The sequence below is a fragment of the Sinohyriopsis cumingii genome, chromosome 15, assembly GCF_028554795.1.
Source record: "Sinohyriopsis cumingii isolate HCF-2022 chromosome 15, ASM2855479v2, whole genome shotgun sequence".
NCBI classification, from domain to species: Eukaryota; Metazoa; Mollusca; class Bivalvia; order Unionida; family Unionidae; genus Sinohyriopsis; species Sinohyriopsis cumingii.
The window spans coordinates 73,008,851-73,032,133 of NC_142975.1; the positions used below are offsets into that span (position 1 = coordinate 73,008,851).

General features: G+C 32.8%; 2 protein-coding genes across 4 annotated transcripts in view; one reads left to right on the forward strand and one right to left on the reverse strand.

The window, feature by feature from the left end:
* The window catches only part of LOC149782063 (leucine-rich repeat-containing protein 23-like), a 48,777-nt gene extending 34,471 nt beyond the window's left edge, over nt 1–14,306 (reverse strand). For all 3 annotated transcript variants that reach the window (XM_089933493.1, XM_089933494.1, XM_089933492.1), the window contains exons 1-4: nt 13,946–14,306; nt 11,753–11,865; nt 10,688–10,941; nt 4,984–5,114 (exon numbers count right to left, since the gene is read on the reverse strand). In XM_089933493.1, the coding sequence (XP_089789619.1) occupies nt 4,984–5,114; nt 10,688–10,941; nt 11,753–11,865; nt 13,946–14,161 (714 nt within the window). In that variant the 5' untranslated portion in view covers nt 14,162–14,306. The remainder of the gene's footprint in view (nt 1–4,983; nt 5,115–10,687; nt 10,942–11,752; nt 11,866–13,945) is intronic.
* Nucleotides 14,307–14,446: 140 nt separating this feature from the next.
* LOC149782064 (zinc finger protein castor homolog 1-like) overlaps nt 14,447–23,283 on the forward strand; it is a 98,402-nt gene continuing 89,565 nt past the window's right edge. The window contains exon 1 of the mRNA XM_089933490.1: nt 14,447–14,528. The gene's annotated coding sequence lies outside the window, so the exon portion shown is untranslated. The remainder of the gene's footprint in view (nt 14,529–23,283) is intronic.

The following is a 23,283-nucleotide window of genomic DNA, read 5'->3' on the forward strand; positions in this document are numbered from 1 at the left end:
ATCATTGTTACAATGTCATCATTGTTTGTGCTATATCATCAGTGATAATGCTATAATACAATCATTGTTACAATGTCATCATTGTGCTATATCATCAGTGTTAATGCTATAATACAATCATTGTTACAATGTCATCATTGTTTGTGCTATATCATCAGTGTTAATGCTATAATACAATCAATGTTACAATGTCATCATTGTTTGTGCTATATCATCAGTGTTAATGCTATAATACAATCATTGTTACAATGTCATCATTGTTTGTGCTATATCATCAGTGTTAATGCTATAATACAATCAATGTTACAATGTCATCATTGTTTGTGCTATATCATCAGTGTTAACGCTATAATACAATCATTGTTACAATGTCATCATTGTTTGTGCTATATCATCAGTGTTAATGCTATAATACAATCATTGTTACAATGTCATCATTGTGCTATATCATCAGTGATAATGCTATAATACAATCATTGTTACAATGTCATCATTGTTTGTGCTATATCATCAGTGTTAATGCTATAATACAATCATTGTTACAATGTCATCATTGTTTGTGCTATATCATCAGTGTTAATGCTATAATACAATCATTGTTACAATGTCATCATTGTTTGTGCTATATCATCAGTGTTAATGCTATAATACAATCATTGTTACAATGTCATCATTGTTTGTGCTATATCATCAGTGTTAATGCTATAATACAATCATTGTTACAATGTCATCATTGTTTGTGCTATATCATCAGTGTTAATGCTATAATACAATCATTGTTACAATGTCATCATTGTTTGTGCTATATCATCAGTGTTAATGCTATAATACAATCATTGTTACAATGTCATCATTGTTTGTGCTATATCATCAGTGTTAATGCTATAATACAATCATTGTTACAATGTCATCATTGTTTGTGCTATATCATCAGTGTTAATGCTATAATACAATCATTGTTACAATGTCATCATTGTTTGTGCTATATCATCAGTGTTAATGCTATAATACAATCAATGTTACAATGTCATCATTGTTTGTGCTATATCATCAGTGTTAACGCTATAATACAATCAATGTTACAATGTCATCATTGTTTGTGCTATATCATCAGTGTTAATGCTATAATACAATCATTGTTACAATGTCATCAGTGTGCTTATTATGATGAATTTAAACACAAAATTTACTTAAATAATAATTATCTCTTAAAGTACAGGCATTACATCAAATATTGTATGCACAATTTTACTAGTCAAATATCTTCAAGACATGAAAACATACTACTAAATGTTTGATGCACTTTATAAAAAAATATACATGCCAGGCAAGAAGTATATATTTAGCTGCAATTGTATTAGAACAATCTAAAGTCTATATGAAGGCATATATCTGCTGGTTCAATGATGTAAAAATTCTTACTCAATGTAGTACCTGACAGTTAATATTCTACTTATGAATGAACATGCCCAGTTGTATACTGCTTATACTGTACTTTGTTTCGATGGCAACATAACTATTGAATGCTGAAAATCCAAGTACCAAACAGACTTAGACTGCACAAATTGCCTGACATGTGACGTACCAAGCTTGGTTGAAACAGCTTTGGAGTTGTGCTTTAGAAAAGAAAATCGGTTGATCATGGGTAGTCACAGATAGATGGATTACAGACAGATAGATGGACACTGAAACAGACATATCCCAGTACCCACCACACCTATGGTATTATATACCAGGGGAATAAAAAAAATTACAAGACCTGATTACAGGTTTAAATACAAACTGGCTGCTAATATGGATATTAACTTAAAGTTGCTGCTGTTGTTTTCTATTTTAAGCACTAAGCCATATTCAGCATTGTCTACAATTTAACTGGCAATTGATATTAAAATTCTGTAAATGAAAGTAACAGTTCCAATTTTCCTCTGTGAAGATAATCTACCTTACTATCTAAAAATAGACCAACCCAAGGAGACATAAGAGTTACATCCCACTGCTATAGGTCAGAGGTCACCAGGAAAAAGATCTAGGTTACATGGGATTTGGGGAATTAAAATAAATAAGCATAATTTTATATATGGTTTGTAAAGGTTTCAATTTACTGCCAAATGAAATAAACCTGATATATATTTTGCATGTTTCTAATTCTTCTGATACATCAGAATGAATGTAAATTGTATTTACATCTGACCTATTGCAAAGGGATATAACTCTTAAGTCATCAAGGAGAATATTGTGATTGGGGTATTTTTAAACACATTTTGTTATTTTTTGGGCTGTACAATAGTTATAGGTAGAACATTAACATTAATTATTATTTTATATTTACCAACAAGTGGCAAATTTATAATCAGATAGAGGTTTTCAGTTACTAAAACGAATTATGGTTGTTATTGGTTGATGGTGTATTAAATATCAGAGGTTATCATAAACTAAATAAAAATTAGAACTGATAAAATGCTTTTACACCAAAGAAATGCAAGATTTCTACTGTTATGTGTTTAGGCTCGAATAAACAGCAACTCAAGAAAAAGTAAAAACAACAAGCTTTAAAAAATATATAATTTATTTCCCTGGAAAATTCTGCAAAAATGAAAAAATATGAACTTACATTTAAGATTCAAATCCAAAAATAATCCAAGAATAATCCACAAATAAAATTTTTGGAGTCCTAATAATAAAATGTTCTAATGATTTCAAGTCTGAGTCACGACAAAGAATCCAAGATGGAAGATGATGACGTATGCTGTAATCTGTAGTGTTGAAGTCTACAGTTCATTGTAGAAACAAGAAACATCACTCCGGTTTTGGAAATCTGAATTAATTTTTAAATAAAACTGTCCTTGTTCAACAATTTCACATGAGCATACATATTTTCCAGGAGAAAGAATTAATCCTTTTGAATCCAAGTAATCTGAAATAACTCCAAACAGCAGAACATACAACTTCCAGTGAGAACCGAACTAACACACTGAGAATATCTCTCCAAAATAAAGGTTATATCATATTCTAAAATGCAAAAAGGGGGTCATGTATCATGTTCCAGAACCTCGTCCAAATTATGTACTTGTTAAAGATCACATACACCCAGTGTGACCCTGATGAAAACCAATCATTTTACTCTAAGAAATAAAAAATAAAAAATTGTTTGCATCTTAAATCAGTAGTTACATCATGACCTCGACAACAACCAATCATTTTAAAATAAAAATAAAACTTATTTAAGTGGTTGCTACTAATTTTGAATCAAGGTCAGGATCTAGATCATTACCTGGTGTTTACCAAATGAACAGTCAAGGTCAAACTATTTTCTGGAAAAAGTATGATCTCCAGTGAATAAATTTACATTACAACAGCATGTAATGAAAAATAAATAAAATTTAAAACTGACAAACAAACAATTAAACTGAAATAAATATATATTAAATCAGATATAATTAAATCAAATATACATAACATTACAAATAGCTATATACTCAGAGATTCTGCATCAGTCTACTTTTTGTTATGCTTACAGTTACGCTCTTGTTTATTTTACAGGAATTATGCATGCTGAAACTTGAACTAGATCTGAGTTTGCAAAAAATGTATGCCCTCACTGCAGACATGGCAATCCAAAAATTTTAACTAGTTTTGTGTTTGTAAAACACATAAGCCCCCAGTGTAGCCATGTAAACCAATATTTTCAAGCATCCAATTTTTTAAAATGAAAAACATAAAATAATTGCAAATTTTGGCCTAACTGCATACAAATCTAATAAGGTATTCTACATATACATGAAAAAAGGATGTAACATTTCATTTGTGTAATTTAAGTGATTTTTTGGGGATTAACCAAGCTAACAAGCAACTTGGGCATGGATCTCAATGACCCTGACTTTTCAACATATACAGTCTTGCACTAAACTTACTGTATAAATAACAATATTTTCTTATTAGACTGACCATGACCTTTGATCTTTAGGTACCAAAATCTATATTACCCTATGTGCAAGCCATCTACAAAAATCTATATTATCTATATTACCCTATGTGCAAACCATCTACAAAAATCTATATTATCTATATTACCCTATGTGCAAGCCATCTACAAAAATCTATATTATCTATATTACCCTATGTGCAAACCATCTACAAAAATCTATATTATCTATATTACCCTATATGCAAGCCATCTACAAATTTTTGTCAAGGAACTTACTCTAAAAACAAAAGTTAGTCTGCACACCCATTGTTCTTTGAGTTTCAATGACCTTGACCTTCCAAAAACTCTAGTCAAGATAACAGTCTACGACTAAAGTTACTATCCAAAAACCATTCTTCCTCCATCAGTCATAGTGACTTTGACTATTGACATTTTGACTCCAAAATCAGTAGATTTCTTTATAACTCAAAGCGTAAGTCATCCATAAACGTTTGGTGAAGGGTCTAGAACCAAATTTCTGCACAGGAAGTCTTTCTGTAAAATTTCATTTGCTTTGTCTCAAATGATTTTTTTTTCCTAACCATGCTAACAAGGTTTTTGTTGAAAAAGTATACTTCTAAAAAGTGAAAAAAAATATAATTTTTTTAATTATTATAATGACCAGAAAATCTAATCAGTCATTTATGTAAGAAAACATATATGCCTATTAAATTTAATTTGTTTGCTTTGGGTGAGGTTTGGTTAATTGTATTAACAAGGTTTTTGTATATAAAAAATAATCCTGAATCCAAGAAGAGCAAAAATATGAAACAAACAATTTTAAACAGGAAGTCATTGCTATAGAATGTAATCCAATAAGCTACATATAATTACAAATATGGATAACCAAATCTTACTTGGTCTAACAAACTTGCCTGGGGTATACATTAAAGATGGATGACAGGACAGCCAGGACCAGATTATAATGTCCCTGTTGCAAGCACTAGGGGGCATAAAAACACAAAGAAAACTGCTTCCTATAACAAGTCCTATGTATATTATATATAACAGAGATTTACCATGAAAAGATTCTTCAAGTTGGGAAGGTAAACTCCATCTGTTGATTCCAGCATATTGCCCCGTAATTCCAATGTATGCAACCTTGCAAGTTTAACAGAATCAAGTCCTGTGACTGTTTTTATTTGATTGTCTGAATAAAGAAAAAGAATAGGAGTTTATTTAGATTCTCTTGACATGTGGACTTCAAAAAATCTCTTATAACTTCTTAGTATTTTTACTGTATCAACCAAACTGCATCAGTCAATTTGCTATTAAAAAAACCATGAATTGACTATGCTTCATTGCTTGCCAACATTCATAAATTTTGAGGTTGCTATGAACCATAAATTTAAAGACCCAAATAAAAATGATCTGTCAATGAAATTCTGCCCTGATAAAAATGTAACTTTTTTTGGCAAATACCATAAAATTTGAAACTTGTGAAAAACTAACTCACATTATGTTTGCAAATGATGGCTAATAGCAAAACATACCCTTTGTAACATTAAATGAAAACCTGACTGTTGCCGCCTCTAAAAATTATATACGTAAAACTTCTAAGACAACAACCATTTAATTGAGTGAGGGACTGAGATTTGCTTTCCAACATGAATATTTTTTTTGCTTTAACTCAGAGAAAAAAAAATGAACTGAAATAATAGATAAAACAAGATCTCTTTTTTACAAATCGGAGCAAGAGTTGTTTTTTTTATTAAGCTTTTGAAGGGCAGGAAACTTTTTGTCAAAAAATCCCAGGCCCACCTCCGAATATGAAATGGTCAGTCCCAAACAATGTATTTGTCAACCAAGACACTGTATAATTTAGCACAATGACAGAATCTGATTTAAAGCAAACAAAGCAACATGAATACCTTATCTTGACTATGTATACACACCAGTAATCAATAGTTTAATCATGTGTGTGTAATTTGGATTTTTAACATAGCTTTAACAATTTAATTTAACACAAACCTCTAAATGATGAGCACCTAGCAAGGCAGCTGTAAGTTCCATTTTTTACAAGTCTTTGATATGACTCAGCTAAGGTTTGAACCCACAACCTCCTGCATCCATGGCTGATGCTCTAACCATTAGGCCACCAGAGTGGTCAGTTATTCATGAATGTATTCCTAATCCATGGTTTTAACATACTTTTATAAACAAACCTTAGTTTCATTCTTGTATATAATCTGAAGACCACAAAATGTGATTCTGAGGAAAAATTGCAGTATTGGGACAGAATTTAAAATTGTAAAGTTTAACAGTTTAAAGAAGAAATGAGACTAGTTTTTAGTCGGTTTACATGTTAGTATTGTTGATGTGTGCTGAACACAAAAAGCAGTTATACATTCATGTTCTCTTAACTGGTCATCTGAGATTATTCAAAATGGCACCATTGAGAAAATTTTCATTTGTAACAAATGCACTGCAGACCAGTTTGTGACAACTGAATCAAGACTGAAGAAAAGCTTAATTAACTGACTGCCACGACCTGAAATCAGTAAACAATGTAGCTCTACAAATTATTTTTTTTCTTTACATTTTCCAAGTCTATAAATGTTGGCAGTCATTCTAAACTCAATAGGAAACAAAGGTAGTTTCCATGCTGTCTTCAGAAATCTGACTGCGAACGTGAAGTCTCAGAAATTGGCAGTGCATGTGTGTCACCATGGTAACACTAAGTTGAAAGTTACAACCCAGCTAAAGAGAACAGAGTACAATTTCTTCAAAACAAGACAGAGTATTATTTTAAGTTTCGATTAAGGCTAAATTTAATTTACTTTCTATAACCTTGCAAGAATTTTGATTCTGTATGTGAAATTTGGCTTTTTGTTAGCCACTGTAATAATAATAATAATAATAATAATAATAAAGACTTTATTTAGTGCAGGTAACTCAGTTAGTTACAGAACTAATCTACCTTCAGGCTTTCTATCTGTTATGTACAATATATACAGTATATACAACATGCTGTGAATAGTCTGGCTTGACACTAAATAAAGTAATTTTAAAATTCAAAGTATCAAGCCTGGAACACATACACTGGCATCAGTGAAAACATAAACATATATGAAACATAAAATATCATCCTGCATTGAAAAATTCAGCTATGAAAATGATGCAAAATTACAGAAAAGCTGGCGGTATTTTTTGTACTTGAACTGTTCAATTTTCTAAAGATTTCATCCATTTAAGACATTGACTGTGAAAAGATGAAATGCTAGGAGCTTGCCTTATGTCACTGGGAATGTTGCTCCATACCAGTGGACCAGTATATTGAAAACTTTTTTTAAACAATTCCTACTTTGGCCTTGGTATAATGTATTTTTTTTCTTCTTATGGACCTTAAATTTGGAGTACCATCAGCATCTCTTTGGTGAAAGATATTGCTTAGATATAGAGGAATGTCTTTTCTGGATACTTTATAAATCAATTTGGCCTTTCTAAGAAATATTCTTTCATGTATTGTTAAAACCTTTATATTGTTCATTGCATCCTGAAAATTGTCTATACTTTGATCTAGAATTAAATGGCAAGCCCTCTTTTGGAGTCTCAAAAGTGTTGTTATGTTTGAATTAGAGGTATTACCTCAAAGTACATTACAGTAGTCCAGATATGGCTGAATATAACTTTTATTAAAGATGACCCTATACTGAAGAGGAATGTATGTTTTGATTTTCCTCAGTAGCCAAAGATAAGAACTAACCTTTTTTGAAATATGTTTAATATGAATAGACCAAGTAAGATTGTTATCCACGAATACACCAAGAATTCTATCTTGAGAGGTCATATTGAGGCTCACATTGTCAAATAGAACCTGGAGTTTGTCGCTATCAAACCTTGCTCATTTTTGTTGTGTTGTAACTATAGTAGGGCTTTCATTTTATCTGTATTTATGATCATACTGCTTTCCTTGCACCATACTTGAAGTCTGTTGAAAGCATCTTGTAAGTTATTTTCAAGTACCATTTTGGTTTTACCAATCTCAGACAGCGTAGTATCATCTGCACAGAGGTCAGTGGAAGAAATAGAAGTTCCAATCTTAAGAGGTAAATTGTTGATAAATAGAATGAATAACAGAGGTCCAAGGATAGAGCCTTGTGGTACACCACAATTAATATTTTTACTTTCAGAAAGTTGATCATTTAAAGATACTTTTTGCACTCTATCGGTTAAGAAAGAAGTAAAGCAGTTTTGGGAGTTTTCACTGCATTGATAGATTCTTAGTTTTTCAAGCAAACTTTCATGGTCTACAAGATCAAAAGCTTTGCAAAAGTCAACCATAATAGTGCCTACCATTTCTCTTTGATCTAATGCTTTCAGTCATTTATCAATCAAATATACAAGTACAGTTTCACAGGAGTGATTCTGGCAAAAGCCAGATTGATTATCATGAATAAGATCATAAGTGTTCAAATAGTTGAGAAAAGAATCAAGTACATGTTTTTCTAGTAATCTGGAGAGACAAGAAGGATAGAGATGGGTCTATAGTTATTTACATCATCTTTTGTTCCTGGTTTATGCAATGGTATAACCTTGGCAGTTTTCCATGTTTGTGGAAATTTATTAGACCTAATACTTTCACTGCAAATGAAAGCTATACTCTCTACAATTGCAGGTGCAGCTACCTTTAGTAGCCATGGTCCAATCATATCAAGTCCTGTAGCTTTACAATCATCCATTTTTTAAATATATTTCAACACATATTCAGGACTCATTTCAGGAATTTCAAACTTTATATTGTTTGATAGTTTTTTAGAACAAAAATGTTTGAGTTCCAGATGATCAGATGAAGTTCTGGGTTCTTTAAGTTTTTCAGCAAATTGAACAAAAAAGTTGTTAAAAGTATTTGAGATGTCAGTTGGATTATCAGTATAAATGCCCTCATGACTGAGGGATAATATTTCAGTTTTACTCTTACATTTTCCTGCACCAAACTCTGTAAACACTTTCCAGATAGCTTTTGAGTTATTTTGGTTTTCATCAAACACTTTTTTATAGTGTGCTTGTTTGGCTTGATGTATCATTTTATTAACTTTATTCCTCCAAACTCTATATTCAGTTTGATTTCCTACTAATTTTAGTTGGTCTCTTTGCTTGATTGCTTCTAAAATTTCTGGGGAGATCCAGCTTGGCTGGTGGTCTTTCTTTATCCTGTGTGTTTTTAAAGGGGCATGCTTGTTCACTATACTGATGAACAGATCTGTCCAAGTATCTAAAACATCATCTATATCTTCAAAGATTTGGACTGTATTCCATGGAATCTGTTTCAGATCTTGTAGGAATTTAACAGTATCAAAGTTTTGAAAGGATCTATAAGTAATGGATTTATGGATATTATTTTTTGTTGATTTGCCATTGACTTTACATGTTAGAAAAATTGCAAAGTGGTCACTTATACCAATCTTTGGAACCATTACTTCCAAAACATTTTCTTTTCTATTGGTATAAATATGATCTATAAGTGTTTTCGAGGTAGATGTTACTCTGGTGGGTTCATTTACTAGTTGCTCCATACCTAATGAAGCAATAAAATTCATCCAATTTACTTTTATTTGATCATTGAGAAGGTCTCTATTTATATCGCCTAGAACGTAAAATTCTTTCTCTTCATTTGAAATTTTATCTACTTGAAGTTCAAAATATTCACACCAATCAGTATGTGATGATGGGGGTTGTACATAAAACTTACTAAATAGGGCTTAGTTTTTTCTGGAGTGATCTGTAGCCAAATGGATTCTGTTTCCTGTATGTCTAAGTCTTCCCACCACCGCCTGTTTTCCTATCCTTTTGATAAGGTTTGTTGTAGCCATTGATATACAAGAAATTTTCAACCTGATTTTCTGTTAACATTATTTCCGAGAGTCCAAATAAATGGATATTATTATCTGGAGAGGTTAGCAGTAACTTCACTTGATCAATCTTTCCATGACAACCCTGAATATTTAAATGACCTATGTGTAAACCTTTGCTAGAATACTCCTAAATTCATTAAATTAATTTTAATTAAAATTTTGACTACTGCTATAGTAAAAGTCACATGTGACATGTATGCCACATTTATTCATTTAAAATTAAATATAAAGTGTTTTAAAATATAATGCTAATTTTCTTTAACTAAAGTCAATTCAATCTTGATTTTTGAATGCTCTGCACCTTAACTGTCATCAAGACACTTCCAGATGAAAATTATCAATCTCTATGGTCTTGCATATTGGTGGCTATGTACTAAACTTGGGTCAAGTTAAGAGCACGTCAAGTGGAATCATCACAATATAGGGTGGTACAAATTTGTTTATCAATATGCGTAGCTTTCATTGTGACATCACAGCATGTGACATTCAATCCGTATTGTACTGGATCACACCTTTAGGTTCATTTCATCCAAAAATGTCTACATACTTTAATACTGATTTTGCCATATGCACTTCTTGGGGAGTCTAAATAATGACCTTCCAAAGAAATGTGCATGTAAAAGAATCAAAACGAAGTGAATACTTGCCACTTAAAGGTATGTAGAATCATATTCTAAAAAATGAGACCCATTTCTGAAATAGTCGGTGTTGAATGCCTACATGACCTGTGTGACTTTACTACTGTATACACAGTATGTTATGTACCTATGTACGAATTAACACCAATCAATTTAATAAACAGATGGCTTTATGATATTTTCCAATATTAATTCAAAAATCCCTGATTGCAAAAAGCAAATTTACTTACTATTCAGTGACAGATGTTCCAACATTGGATGACTGACCCCCTCTGTTGTTTTGATTTTGTTGTTACTAAATGAGGCCACTTGTAAAAATGGCATCTCCTCGAGCCTAGCACTGGTCAGCAAATTGTAGTCAGCCTTCAGGGTCAACATATGAGTTAGAGCACTCAATGGTGAAATGTCCTTCAGGTTGTTTTTTGAGACATCAACATACCTCAGATGCACAAATGATTTCAGGAGATTGATCTGTGTTAGTCCTCTATACGAAGTACAAAAAAAAAAAAAAAATACAACCAGTCTGGGGATACCAGTCTTACTTTTAAGTATTCCAAAATATACTGCATTTCTCCAGCTGCTGCAAATTGAAGTTTGCTGGTGACACATCAGTAAAGCCAGAGAAGAGATTATTTGTTCTAATAAAACCAATTTGCATGTCCCAAAATCCTATTATCACTAATTTCACACATAATGAAACATTTTGTGCAGAACTGAAATTTTAAAAAAATAACTGTTATGTTGGCATCACAGGGACCATCATAATTTCACAATGAGGCTGAAGTTTCCAATGGTTTAAATACAATTCATAAGGCAGTGAAGCTGTCACTAAGAAATGCATGTTTGCAGATGTTTGTCTTAAATATGGTATACTTAAGTGCTCCCACAGAACAAAGTTGTGAAGGCAGTCTCATTATATGTGAATTGAACTGCATAACAAGGATGATGCTGTAACATATTATAATGAAAATACTGAAAATAACAATGATATTGTTATAATGTAGGTAGGTAGGTAGGTAGGTATAGACATCATCACTGTCCTGGCTATGCAGTACCATGGAAAAACTAACTAGCAAAATCAGTAAATTAAATTCCTTGCCCATATCCTCAGAAAAGGCAAACCCTCCAACCAAGTTATGAATGGTATGGACTGCTGGATCAATCTAGAAGTGATCTTAAAAACCAGATGTTCTTTATATACAGGGAAATATGTGTTGAAATTTGGTTGAGCTATAAAAGGTCATTACCAAAACAAGGATAACCAAACAGTGAAGAGTGATCAATTTTGTGAGTACCTTTCATGAAGATCTAGGCGAACAAAGGCATGACCAATTCCATCCCCAGTCTTACATAATAGGGAAAGACTCTCTGCTACAATTTCATCTGTCAGTGGATTTTCAGGAAGTTCCTTAAAGGTAAATACACACAAAAATATTTGTGTCTAACAACAATACACACAAAAATGTATACCAAAAATTCATCAATTTGAATTTATAATTTAACATTATAAATGAAAATTTTTGTATTTAATTCAAGTCATTAGTACCATATTATTTCACAGTATAAAGGTTTATTCATAAATAAAATTATAACGGCATGAAAATGGACACAGTAAGTTCATAACTTATATATGTATATATATATATATATATATATATATATATATATATATATATATATATATATATATATATATATAAAGAAACATCTTTCAATTGATTGTGTTTTGATATTCAAAATGAATTTGACTCGGTATATGTTTTGCCTTAGATAGGGTCTATTTTAGGATCTGTGATTGCAGGATTTATGGTAATTTAACTGAGTACATGAAAATCACAAATCATTTTTCAGGCCCTGAATTTACTTCTTCATTACAACCCTCCTGTAATTAGGAGAATTTACCCATTATTCAAATGGAGGATGGAACTCCCTCCATCTTGCATTTTCAGTTTAAAAATAGGCCCTGCTCAGAGAAAAAAAAAATGTCAAGACTTGTTGGAGCTATAAAACAAAAACTAAAAGATCCTTCAGGCATTACAAAGATCATTTGTTATCATCCATATCAAGTTGTCCTCTTCCATGACTTGTCTCTCTACAGCAAAACTAACCCCTCAACTAAGGGTGATTTCTGTCAATTAACTCCCACATTGTACCAGCCATTCCTGTCAAAAAGCCACTAATTTTATAGCCAGTTGTATGTGAATTGTTACAAAAATGGCCCCAAAACAGCTTAACCAATGGAGTGATGCAAAGAACAGATTATGCTATTACTCTGACATATTTTATTAAATTTCCATTGAATATTCATAATTATGAGTTTCACTTTCATTACCAAGAAATTATCAAAACAACAAAAAGAAATAAATATATGCCAATGCACTGACTGAGCATCTTCCATTTCTCTCACAATTTCTGGGCTGTATTGTACTAAAGAATTATGGGACTTGGATGATAGATCATTTGTGCAACATTAATCACTGTCCACACAGTTGAAAACTGGGTGTATTTGCATGTGTGTGTGTGTGTGTGAAAATCATAATTTGGTATAAATGTTTTGAAGAAAAAAATCTTGTATACAAGAAATGTAGCTCATGCATTCGCTTATGGCTATTTCTATCTCTCGATATCCATTCATTAACATTTAACAGATAGTTCCTATCAATACTGTATATGCACTTGATCATTTTCGAGATTCCTACTTTCATCCTTCCATGAACAAATACAGCAGTGCATACTAGGATGTGGATCAATTACCCCAACCATTTTACATAAAAGATTCATAACTTCTCCCTAAATTATTACAATTTAACCAGTCTTGTACTTATGCACAAAACTGTAATCTACATTTTTTTATAATCCCCAAAAGATCATACAATATTCTAAAACTTATTATTTGACCCCTTCCCACCAAGTGCAGGTTGATCTGGGCTTATTGGACCATGTGAAATATTATTAAGTTTTGTCTCTGATACAAATGTAACATTTATAACAGTTTAAAACTTGATATAGCTCAGTATTTTCTGGGCATTTTAAGCAGTTCAAACTTTTAGAAGAGATAATGGCATTGTTCTTTACACAGATCAAATCAAATAATGAAAAACTCTTTATCTTGTATTGCCAATAGTGAAATATTGTGCAAAGCTGAAATAGGTTACTTTATTTCTTGAAAATAATACAAATACTAAAGCTAAAATAAACAAATGGGGAACATATATATATATATATATATATATATATATATATATATATATATATATATATATATGTATACACACACACACACACACACACACACACACATATATAATCTATGTGTGTGTGTCCGATTCGACCAAGGATGAGGAGGTGGGGAGCTGAAGAATAATGACAGCAACATCAACATCAATAAAAGTTTGGCAATTTATTTAGATCATATTTTAACTTTGTTCTAAACGGCTCCATATTCCATACTGGCGATAAAGAAATAAACCATTCAGTGACACGCTTACCTCCTCGTGTTCGATTTCCTTTATTTTTTCCTCTCCTCCCTCTTCACCCTCTTCGTGTTTCATTTCATCGCCTTGATCGTCATCCGCCTGGGGGATGGGCTCTTGGTCGTCTGCCCCTGCCTCAGGCTCAGGCTCTTGGTCGTCCCCTGTTTGTGGTTCATCTTCCTCCTGAATGGCCTGTTGTGTATCTTCCCCTACCTCCTCTACGTCTGACATTTTTGTACAAAGCTCACTTTCCTAACTGTCCGCTTCAAAGTCCCTTGAGCACGTTGTGTTGTTTTGGTTTTCGTCGCGCATCACATTTGATTACAAAAATGGCGGACTGTTGCCAAGGCGACGCTTTGCTCGGACATTGCAATCTACACAATTATCATCTCTGTTGTACATTAATATCTGACACACACATTCAGTAGCAATTGTGGGATAATTGTGCGTCCTTGCTGTTATCTGAAAACGTTTAATTTCGACTTAATGAAGGGAATCCCATATCCCGCATTTTCACGGAGATTCACGAGACACCCCGAGAGTTAATGAAGTGAACTTCGCATCTATCGCACCGAAGGGAAGCGGACGACACACAGAGGTAAAGTTTTTACTGAACTTTTGTACAGTTTTTGAAGTTACATTTTCTGTATCATTTAAGCCCATTATGCCTTTGTGGTTCTTTGTTTAATTTCAAATTGACAGTTTACAGCTTCTGTCAAGTTGAACAGGTGTCTGGGTCTTTCACAAGGGGGCGTGTGGGCACTTGGAAAGTTTTGCCGACATTTTTATACTTTTCGCCCCAAAATGGGTTTCTTGCTTGTCATGACATATATTACCTCTACGTGCTATGAATATTCAAACAACGTAATAAAATATCTTCATATGTGATTTTCTAGGTGCATTTTTATGTGTTTTTCATGATGGGGAATTATTTTTTAATGTATTTGTTAAATTTCCAAAATATGAATTCTGTAGGCCCTACCAGTTTTGAGATAAATTTATCGTGACCTCAATCTCACTGATAACTTTGCATGGCGTGTCGCTATTGATAATGCAATAAATTTTTGCTTGGTCGATGTGCATATTCATGACTTACAACATGTATTAAGCTTTTCAGGGAGTAGAAATTGGAATTATGATACAATTTTATACATGTAGGGTGTTTCTGTAAAGCAGATAAAATTTATTATGACGGTGTGAAGAGGGTGGTATAGAAACCCAATAAAACATATTTCTAGCTATTTGCTGATATCAAAACTGAATCACATTATTATATGTTAGGTTGATTCCGTTTTTGTGGAGAAATAGAAATCTGTCAGAAATGTTACAATCCCTGTTATAGATGTATACATGACAGCTATACATAATGGATTTTAGCTTACTTCACTGTTAAATTTGGACAATAAATACCTATGTACCTAATCCTGTGATAAGTATATTTTAGAGGTAGTTAGCCTATAAAAGATTTATACAAGTTTATTGATTTAACACTCTGGCAATGTGGGCTTATTTATGTTGTCCAGGTAACTAGGTATGGTAAAACTACAAGCTAGGGCATGAACATTTTACAGTAATTTAGGGTCTCTTTGCGCATAGCAACTGAATAACTTTCTAAAAGAGACCCAGGGTTGTCAGTTTGCTTAAGGCCGAATAGCTATATTGTCATAGAAACCAGATAGCTTTTGTTTCATATATAATCTATCACAGGGTTTGGCGTAGACCCAAACTGAAACAAACACCATTTATACCAAGTACTGCCCTATTTTGAAATGTATTTGTTACTTGGAGCATTTGATATTAAAGGTCAGTGTTGTATGGTGAATATATAATTTATAGGAGTTATCTGTAAAGACATATTTATATGGCACCTTGCTGAATTTATAATTTAATTTATTTTATGTGAATTAAGGGTTGAATAAAAGTGTAGTTCCATAATGAAGTTTTATACAGCAGTGAGCCCAATTTTTACATAGAAAAAGAATTGAAAGCTCAGATTTTCACAATACTGTACTTCCTGGGCCAGTAGGTCAAAATTGTAATTTTGTCCCAGTATATGGCTCAATAAATTATCTCCTTATTTTTGGGGTGGAAAATTGTTAATTGTGGATTGCATTTCATCTGTCGGGTTGAAAGTAATGTTTACCAAATTGATTTCTGTCGAATACATTTCTGCCAGTTTTTCACCTTTTCTAGTATGCACATGAAAGTATCCACCTTTTTGGTGCATATGTACAGCCAGGTAGCCAACAGTGAGCATTAATCTTTCTCAGAGTTGTCCTTGTGGCCAAAATGGATGCACATTTCCAATAGGATGGGCCTCTCTCTCAATATCAGATATTTCAGGCAAGAAATAATTTAGTGTCTAAATGTTATTTGAACGGATCTTTACACTTTTTTTAATGATCTAGGGTTTTGTTGTCTGGCATCCAAAAGAGGAAAAGGAAATTAAATTTTCAAATCCATTCGAAGTAAAACATACCTTTGTATATTTTGGTATGTGCTTCTTTTTGAAAGTATGATTCTGACCTGTGACACACTGGAGACAGCATCAGCTTGTGTAAAAAAGTTGGCCTGAGGTATGTCTTTATATGATTTGGAGTGGCTTTCATTAGTACTTAGCTTGCACAAATTGATGTTTTCATGTTCCAGCTATGTATTTCTTACCCTGTAAAAGAGTCGCTCTTTTTATTTTGTATTGAAGGGACACCTTTGCAAAAACATGGGGTGGGTGGGTGGGGGTAATTTTCATTGACCAGTTCTTAAACTAACCTCTTAATGCTGAGTGCCAAGCGAGGCAGCAGATAGTACCATTTTTATGTCTTTGGTATGACTCGGTCAGGGGTTTCAAACCCGTGACCTCCACATCCGAGGCGGACGTTCCAGCCACTAGACCACCAGAGCAGTCTGGTTCAGATTGAAAAACGGTCCTTATCAGACCTACAGTATGACCGACATGGTAGCCATCTTGAAAATTTTGTTACTACTGTTCCTGAACAGATGGTTCTATATATGTTGGATTGTTAGTGAAAGAGTGGCCTAAATAAAACTAACAATGAACAGTAGTGGCCATCTTGAACTCTTCTTGCTTGTTGTCTTGAATGGATGGTGGTATTAACATGCAGTTTTCAATAAAACTTTTCTCGTTGTGTTTAGTTCATCCCAACTGAAATAAATGCCAATGTGACCTTCAGAAATAGTTTCTTCGAGAATGAAATGATGCCAGACTGATGTTGATTTTACCCCCAAATTGTCTACTTTAGTGGCTACTCTTGAAAACCTTTTTTTGTGGCTACTTCTCCATAACAGATGGTCTTATTGACCCTTTAAAAAAAAAAAATAAAACACTGTTATTAAAATATATATCTAGTTCTAACTGAAATTTACCTCCAACATGGCACTATGGCAGCCATCTCAATAGTCTGATTTCACTTTCCTTGCATGAACGATGGCATTGAATTCAGTTTTCACTAAAATACTTTTTGCAATATCTGCTTGGTTTTGAATGAAAATTGTGTTTATCTGACCACCACCAGGCCCCATATATGACCACCATGTCCTATATGTGCACTTTTGCAAAGAGATACCAACAACAAAAAAATGGACCTAATTGACATTATGGATAAGACAAAGAACATTGCTTTTATTTTTGTACTTCATTAAGCTTACGAACAGAGACTTGTACATATACAAGTAAATTTTAACGAGACATTGTATTTATTTGAATAGGATGATAATTACCCCACTGACATTGTCCTTAAGATCAAAGGTCCATGTTTTTAGCAATTATGGCTTGTGAGCATGATCCATGTAACACAAACAAGTATAAACAGATTTTTATCAGACTCATTATCTGGATATATCTGATGAATACCATGAAGGATGCTGCTTAAATACAGTAAAACCTGTCTTGAAAGACCACTGTTATGTGAGACCACCTGTCTTGAAAGACCATACTCTCAATGCACAGATTTATTGATTATATAGTGGTATGACCTGTTATGAGAGACCACTAGTCTATATTTTTTGGGCTGAAGGGGTGGTCTTTCAAGAGAGATTGTACTGTAACTTTATTCTTCAAAAAAATGTCATTTATAGATTTAAGCTAACTTGGCATTTTGGTATATTTTGACATTATTTGAGATGAGCAGTGATTTCCGAGCCATGAAAAGAAGTTTGTCTTAGACTTATAGATATCTTATGAACATGTTAATTAGATATGTAAGAAAATATTTTTATTACTTAATTTGCTTTATTGGAGTTTCTCAAGAATATCAGAGATTTGCTTCTGAACTCGGCATTTAAGAGAATAAATGAACAGAAGAAATGGATTTGTCTTGGATTCCTGAAAATTCTTTACAGCCAATAGAGTGTCAGTTCCCTCAAGGGACTGTTGTTGAGAAATTAGTATGATGATGCAGCAGTTGCATGTTATTGAGTAAACCCTGCATCATGGTTCAATAATTATTTGATATATTATTATTAAGAACAATCTGGCTGGATCTAAGTATGCATTTTCAAGGGCCTTGGATTGTAATATGCATTTTGTGGGCATGGGATCTTAATATACATTTTGTGGGCCTTAGTGCAATCTTTTTTTGATAACTTTGGTTTCTAAATGCAGTTTTCTCAGGGTTTTTTCTCTTTCAGGCATAATAAGTACACTGTGATGAACAGTTCTTGTCATGATGTGCCCATTGTTAGTAGCTCTAGTTTGACTTTTTCTGCAAACCTTGCTTTAATAATTACTCACAAACCACTTTACTGTTTGAGCAAATGAAATTGGAGAGCCTGTTCATATGCTAATACATGTATGTACATGAGCTGTGGCGATTTTGATGACATTTTGTCAGTTTTTGTCACTTACTGGACATTAAAGTTTTCTCAGAACAGTTGTAAGTCTCCTTAGCAAAGCAACTAAGAAACTGCTTGATGAAATTGCAGATTAAATTTTTAAGCCTGTCAATTGGAATAGTACAGTTGCATGACCTACTGTATACACTTGCTTATAAGCCAAGCCATACAGCAAACTGCATGTCATGATCTCCTGTCACATAATGCACTGTCAAATCAGTCTTGCAGGTGATTAGGAATAATTAGTAGAATAAACAACACAGACCCTGATCTATTGGCACATTATGCAATGGTTGATCAGGGTCAATGTCGTTTGTGGTTAGACTCAACCTAATAAGCTAATAAATACAGTAATTAAATTTTGTGGCACTAAAATTAATTTTGCAAGTGATATTCTGTTTTGGGACAAATTTACTTCAGAGTGTTTTGGGGTTCCATTGGGAGCATGCATATTTTATAAACATAATTTAGTTATATTTTTATTAGTCCTTTTACTTGTGGATTCAGAGTTTTTTTGTGAAAACCCTTATTAATACAGTTGCACAGAAACTGTTTGACCAAGGGAAATGAAGTCAGGTTAGCAGTATATTTAGTATATTTAAATTATTAAAAACTAAAGTTTATTTGACAAAATTAACAGTGACCATTGTTTGATTGTTTAAAACAATGACAAATGAAAAAGAAAATGTGGGACACATTGTCAGAGTTCATTTTATTCATGCAATTTCTGGCTCCACTGTTACTTTTTTATTTTCAAATTTAAAAAATCCTCACCTTTATCAAAAATAATATACGGGTTACAAAAGCACTCCGGATACAATACATTTTCTGCACACTGCACTGGGGCTACCTGAACTGAAGAACGAGTCTGTGCTGCAGTCTGTTAAGTAACTCAATAGTGTACAATATGATACTTTGAATTGTATGGTTTTGGGGGGTTTAAGACATACTCACAAAAATATCTTTCATAATGATTGTAAATGACACATAAAAAAGCTAAAGAATAGTCTTAAACCTGGTAGTTTTATAATAAGCGTCCTCTTTGCCTTCTTGGAGCTACTGAATTTAATCTGGGCTACAGAGTTCCTTTAACAGGTAGCCAATCAGATTGTTAAATTCACTGGACCATGAATAGCAAAAATTGATAAGTCACAGAAATAATAATAGTCTTGAGACAGACAGTGTATATATTTGATGTCCTCAACCTGTAATCCCAAATATGTAAGTACCTATTTTAGTCCTACTAATTATTCCCAAACACCCCCAGTTCAGTCATTCAAAAGAAAGGAAATTTATTGATAATGTTCATTGTGCATCAAAGGGAGTAAGGTTCTTGTTTGACATGGCAGGTTTGTCGTTGGATATATAAATTGGAAAATATCTACTTTTAAGTGGCTTTTAATGCCCATCCATGACATATTTATCGCCACTTTCCTTTCCTATCTCTGATACATACACTATAAAAAAGCACAAAATTTGACTATATTCCCCATTCTTGCAGCACTGTTTTGATTATACAAAAAATGAGGAAGTTGTTGAGATACGTAGAACCTTAATAGATTTGCTTTTCAAATCTCTTTTCTTTATTCATGTTTATGTATGCTGGAAATATGAAATTTATAATGAATCACTCGGGGCAAAGGGGAAAGTGTCTCTCAAGTCAATAAACATTGATAAATATGTGGAAAATAGATTTTTTATAATTTTAGTAAGTTACCATATGACAAATAATTTAGATTTAATTAGTTGAGGACATTTATGTTAATTAGAGCCATAGAAAAGTCTGATTCTGTAACCACTATTGTATAGTTCAAAATTTGAGTCAACTCACTACAATATCATCAAAATTGTTTTAGTAAGAGTAGTTTTTAGCCAATCTACTGTACATACATGATTTATAAGTCAAGTCCAACTGCAAATATATAGACCATGATATGACATCTCATAATGAGCCAGAAAAGCAGGATCTGTATAATTCAGAAGTTAAGTCAACTCAGTATTATAAATGAAAAAAATGTTACTAAGCAAAAATGTTAACTAATCTACTGTATATACCCCCTTACAAGTGAAGTCCAACTGCAAAAAACATAGACCTTGATATGCCATCTCATAATGAACCAGTAGATTGTCTCTGTGTAATTGAAAAGTTAAGTCAGCTCTGTACTATAAATAAATAAAAATGTCAGTAAACTCCAAATTTTTACTAATCTACTGTACACTGTAAATACTCACTTATAAATCAAGTCCAACTGCAAAAACAGAGACCATGATATTCCATGGCATAATGTACCAGCAGATCAGGATCTATGTTTGTTCTGTGGCTTAATACACCCTTAACAAACTGCAGACCTATATCTACCTGTGCATTATGCAATGATGGATCTGGATCTGTTCAGTTTGCAGTTGGACTTGACTTATAAGCAAGTACATAAGGTAATGAAGAAGTAATATGAGTAAGTAATTGTGGCACAGAATGATACAATAAAGTACATTTATTAAGCATGTATTAAGTATCAGTTACTTGAAATCTAAATAGTGGTGGATCAGAAGAAAATCTGTGGCATTCAGTCAACCCTTTCTTTTCTGGTTTAAAATTGATTACTTTTTATTGAAAACACAAAGTTCACAATATTAAACAAAACAAACTATTTCTTGTAATAAAAATTTCGGGATACATCTCTGATCAAAATTTGGAGACTTTGGACCCTCTTTTCTCTCAGGATTTTATGATTATTTCATATCTATGTCTTATTTTATATATCTTTTAAGAAATTTAACATCTTTATGTTTTATCATTTATCATGTAGAACTGCATGTTTATGTATATTTGGAGGGTTTTTATCTTCCTAAAGATTTTGCCATTTGTAGCTTACCTGGCCATGGTCCATCAGCTGTCATCCGTATATCATCAACTGCTTGTGATCACTCGAGAGGTTTAATTTTCGAACAGATTCTGGTTCTGATCAAACTTGGTGTATAAACTTTATTATTAAAGATCTGGGATGAGCGATTATTAGCAACATCGGTACATACATGTATTAATGAGGCATTCTTGCATGTGATTGTACATGCGAAAACTTGCGAGGCTTCATTTTTTAAACAGATTTTGATTAAACTTCGTGTGTATACTTGTATCGTTGAGATCATGGTTAAGTGGTTATGAACAGCATCAGTACATAATAATGAGGAAAAAAATAAATATGTGTGTTTCTGGTTGGCAGACCGTATGTTTTTCATTGTCAACCCTCGCACTTTTACCCCCATGGTTAAAAAAATTCTTGAAATTGATTTGTGCATCTAACTGAGCCAGTTTGAAATTTAAATATAAAATAATAGATGTTTTTTTAAACTAATGAATTGACTCAGTAGCAGAAAGGAAACCAGCAGCTTGGTATAGGTTGCCATTGAGAAATATAAATGACTCAATGCATTGTAAACAAAATACAGTGAAATGGACTCAACCCAGTAAAACCAGTTATTATGCATTGGTCTCGGATGCACAGCAATAAGCTTAGTGGTTATGGTGGTGGTGTCCTATACATTCCAGGTCTGCCATGTTATGTCCTTAGGTAAGACATTTTATTCTCAAAACTGACCGAACACTATCAATGAAACAACTTAAAGTGGGTTGAACCCGAGACAAACCAAAACGTTGTTGTGCATCTATGACTCAACAAACTTTGAATTGTGTAAAGATAGAATTTCTTTTCTGAAATATTGATTTTATTTCAGCAGGATCATTACAAAATACAAATCAAATTTTTTAATTGACTTGCAGACAATTGTTTCTAATTTGACCATATATTTAATTCATATGTTGTTGTAGGGGTTAACGCCATTTTCAGCACAAGATAGGCTATACATGGCAGCCAGTATAATTGGTGGAGGAAGAACCCTGGAAAACCCCGGGAAGAACCACCGACCCACGAGAAGCTACTGGCAGGCTTTCTCACGTACCAACGTTAGCCGAGGCTGGACTCGAACTCACGCAGACAGAGGTGAGATGGCAGTGATCCGTAACGGCGAACGCTTTAGACCACTCGGCCACTCGGGGCCCCTTAATTCATATGTTGAAGCAAGTTTGTTTTGTTTGGTTAAGTTGAGCTTGACATTTGCTGGATTTGTCGTGTAAAAGTGCCTGAAACATTTGTTGTTTGTGTTCTCACATACATTATGTATATCATTTTATGGCATTTCATATATTCTGCACCATTGCTAACAAATTGTTTTTCATGTATATTTTTGTAGTTTGAGCTCTGGTGAAAAAGTAACTCATTATGCTAGTACTTTTCTCCTTTGAAATTTAATTACCATATTTTTTTATGTCTTGGCACCTTGTGTGTTTTTGGACAGCATAACTTATTTTCCAGAATCATTTCTTTAAATGCACTGGAATTATTAAGACGATCCTTTTCAGTAGTTTTTTATTTTCCCAAATTTATGTTTTAGGACACAAAAGAAGGATACCTGATGTATCATTTTAAAGTAAAGTCAAAGTGTCA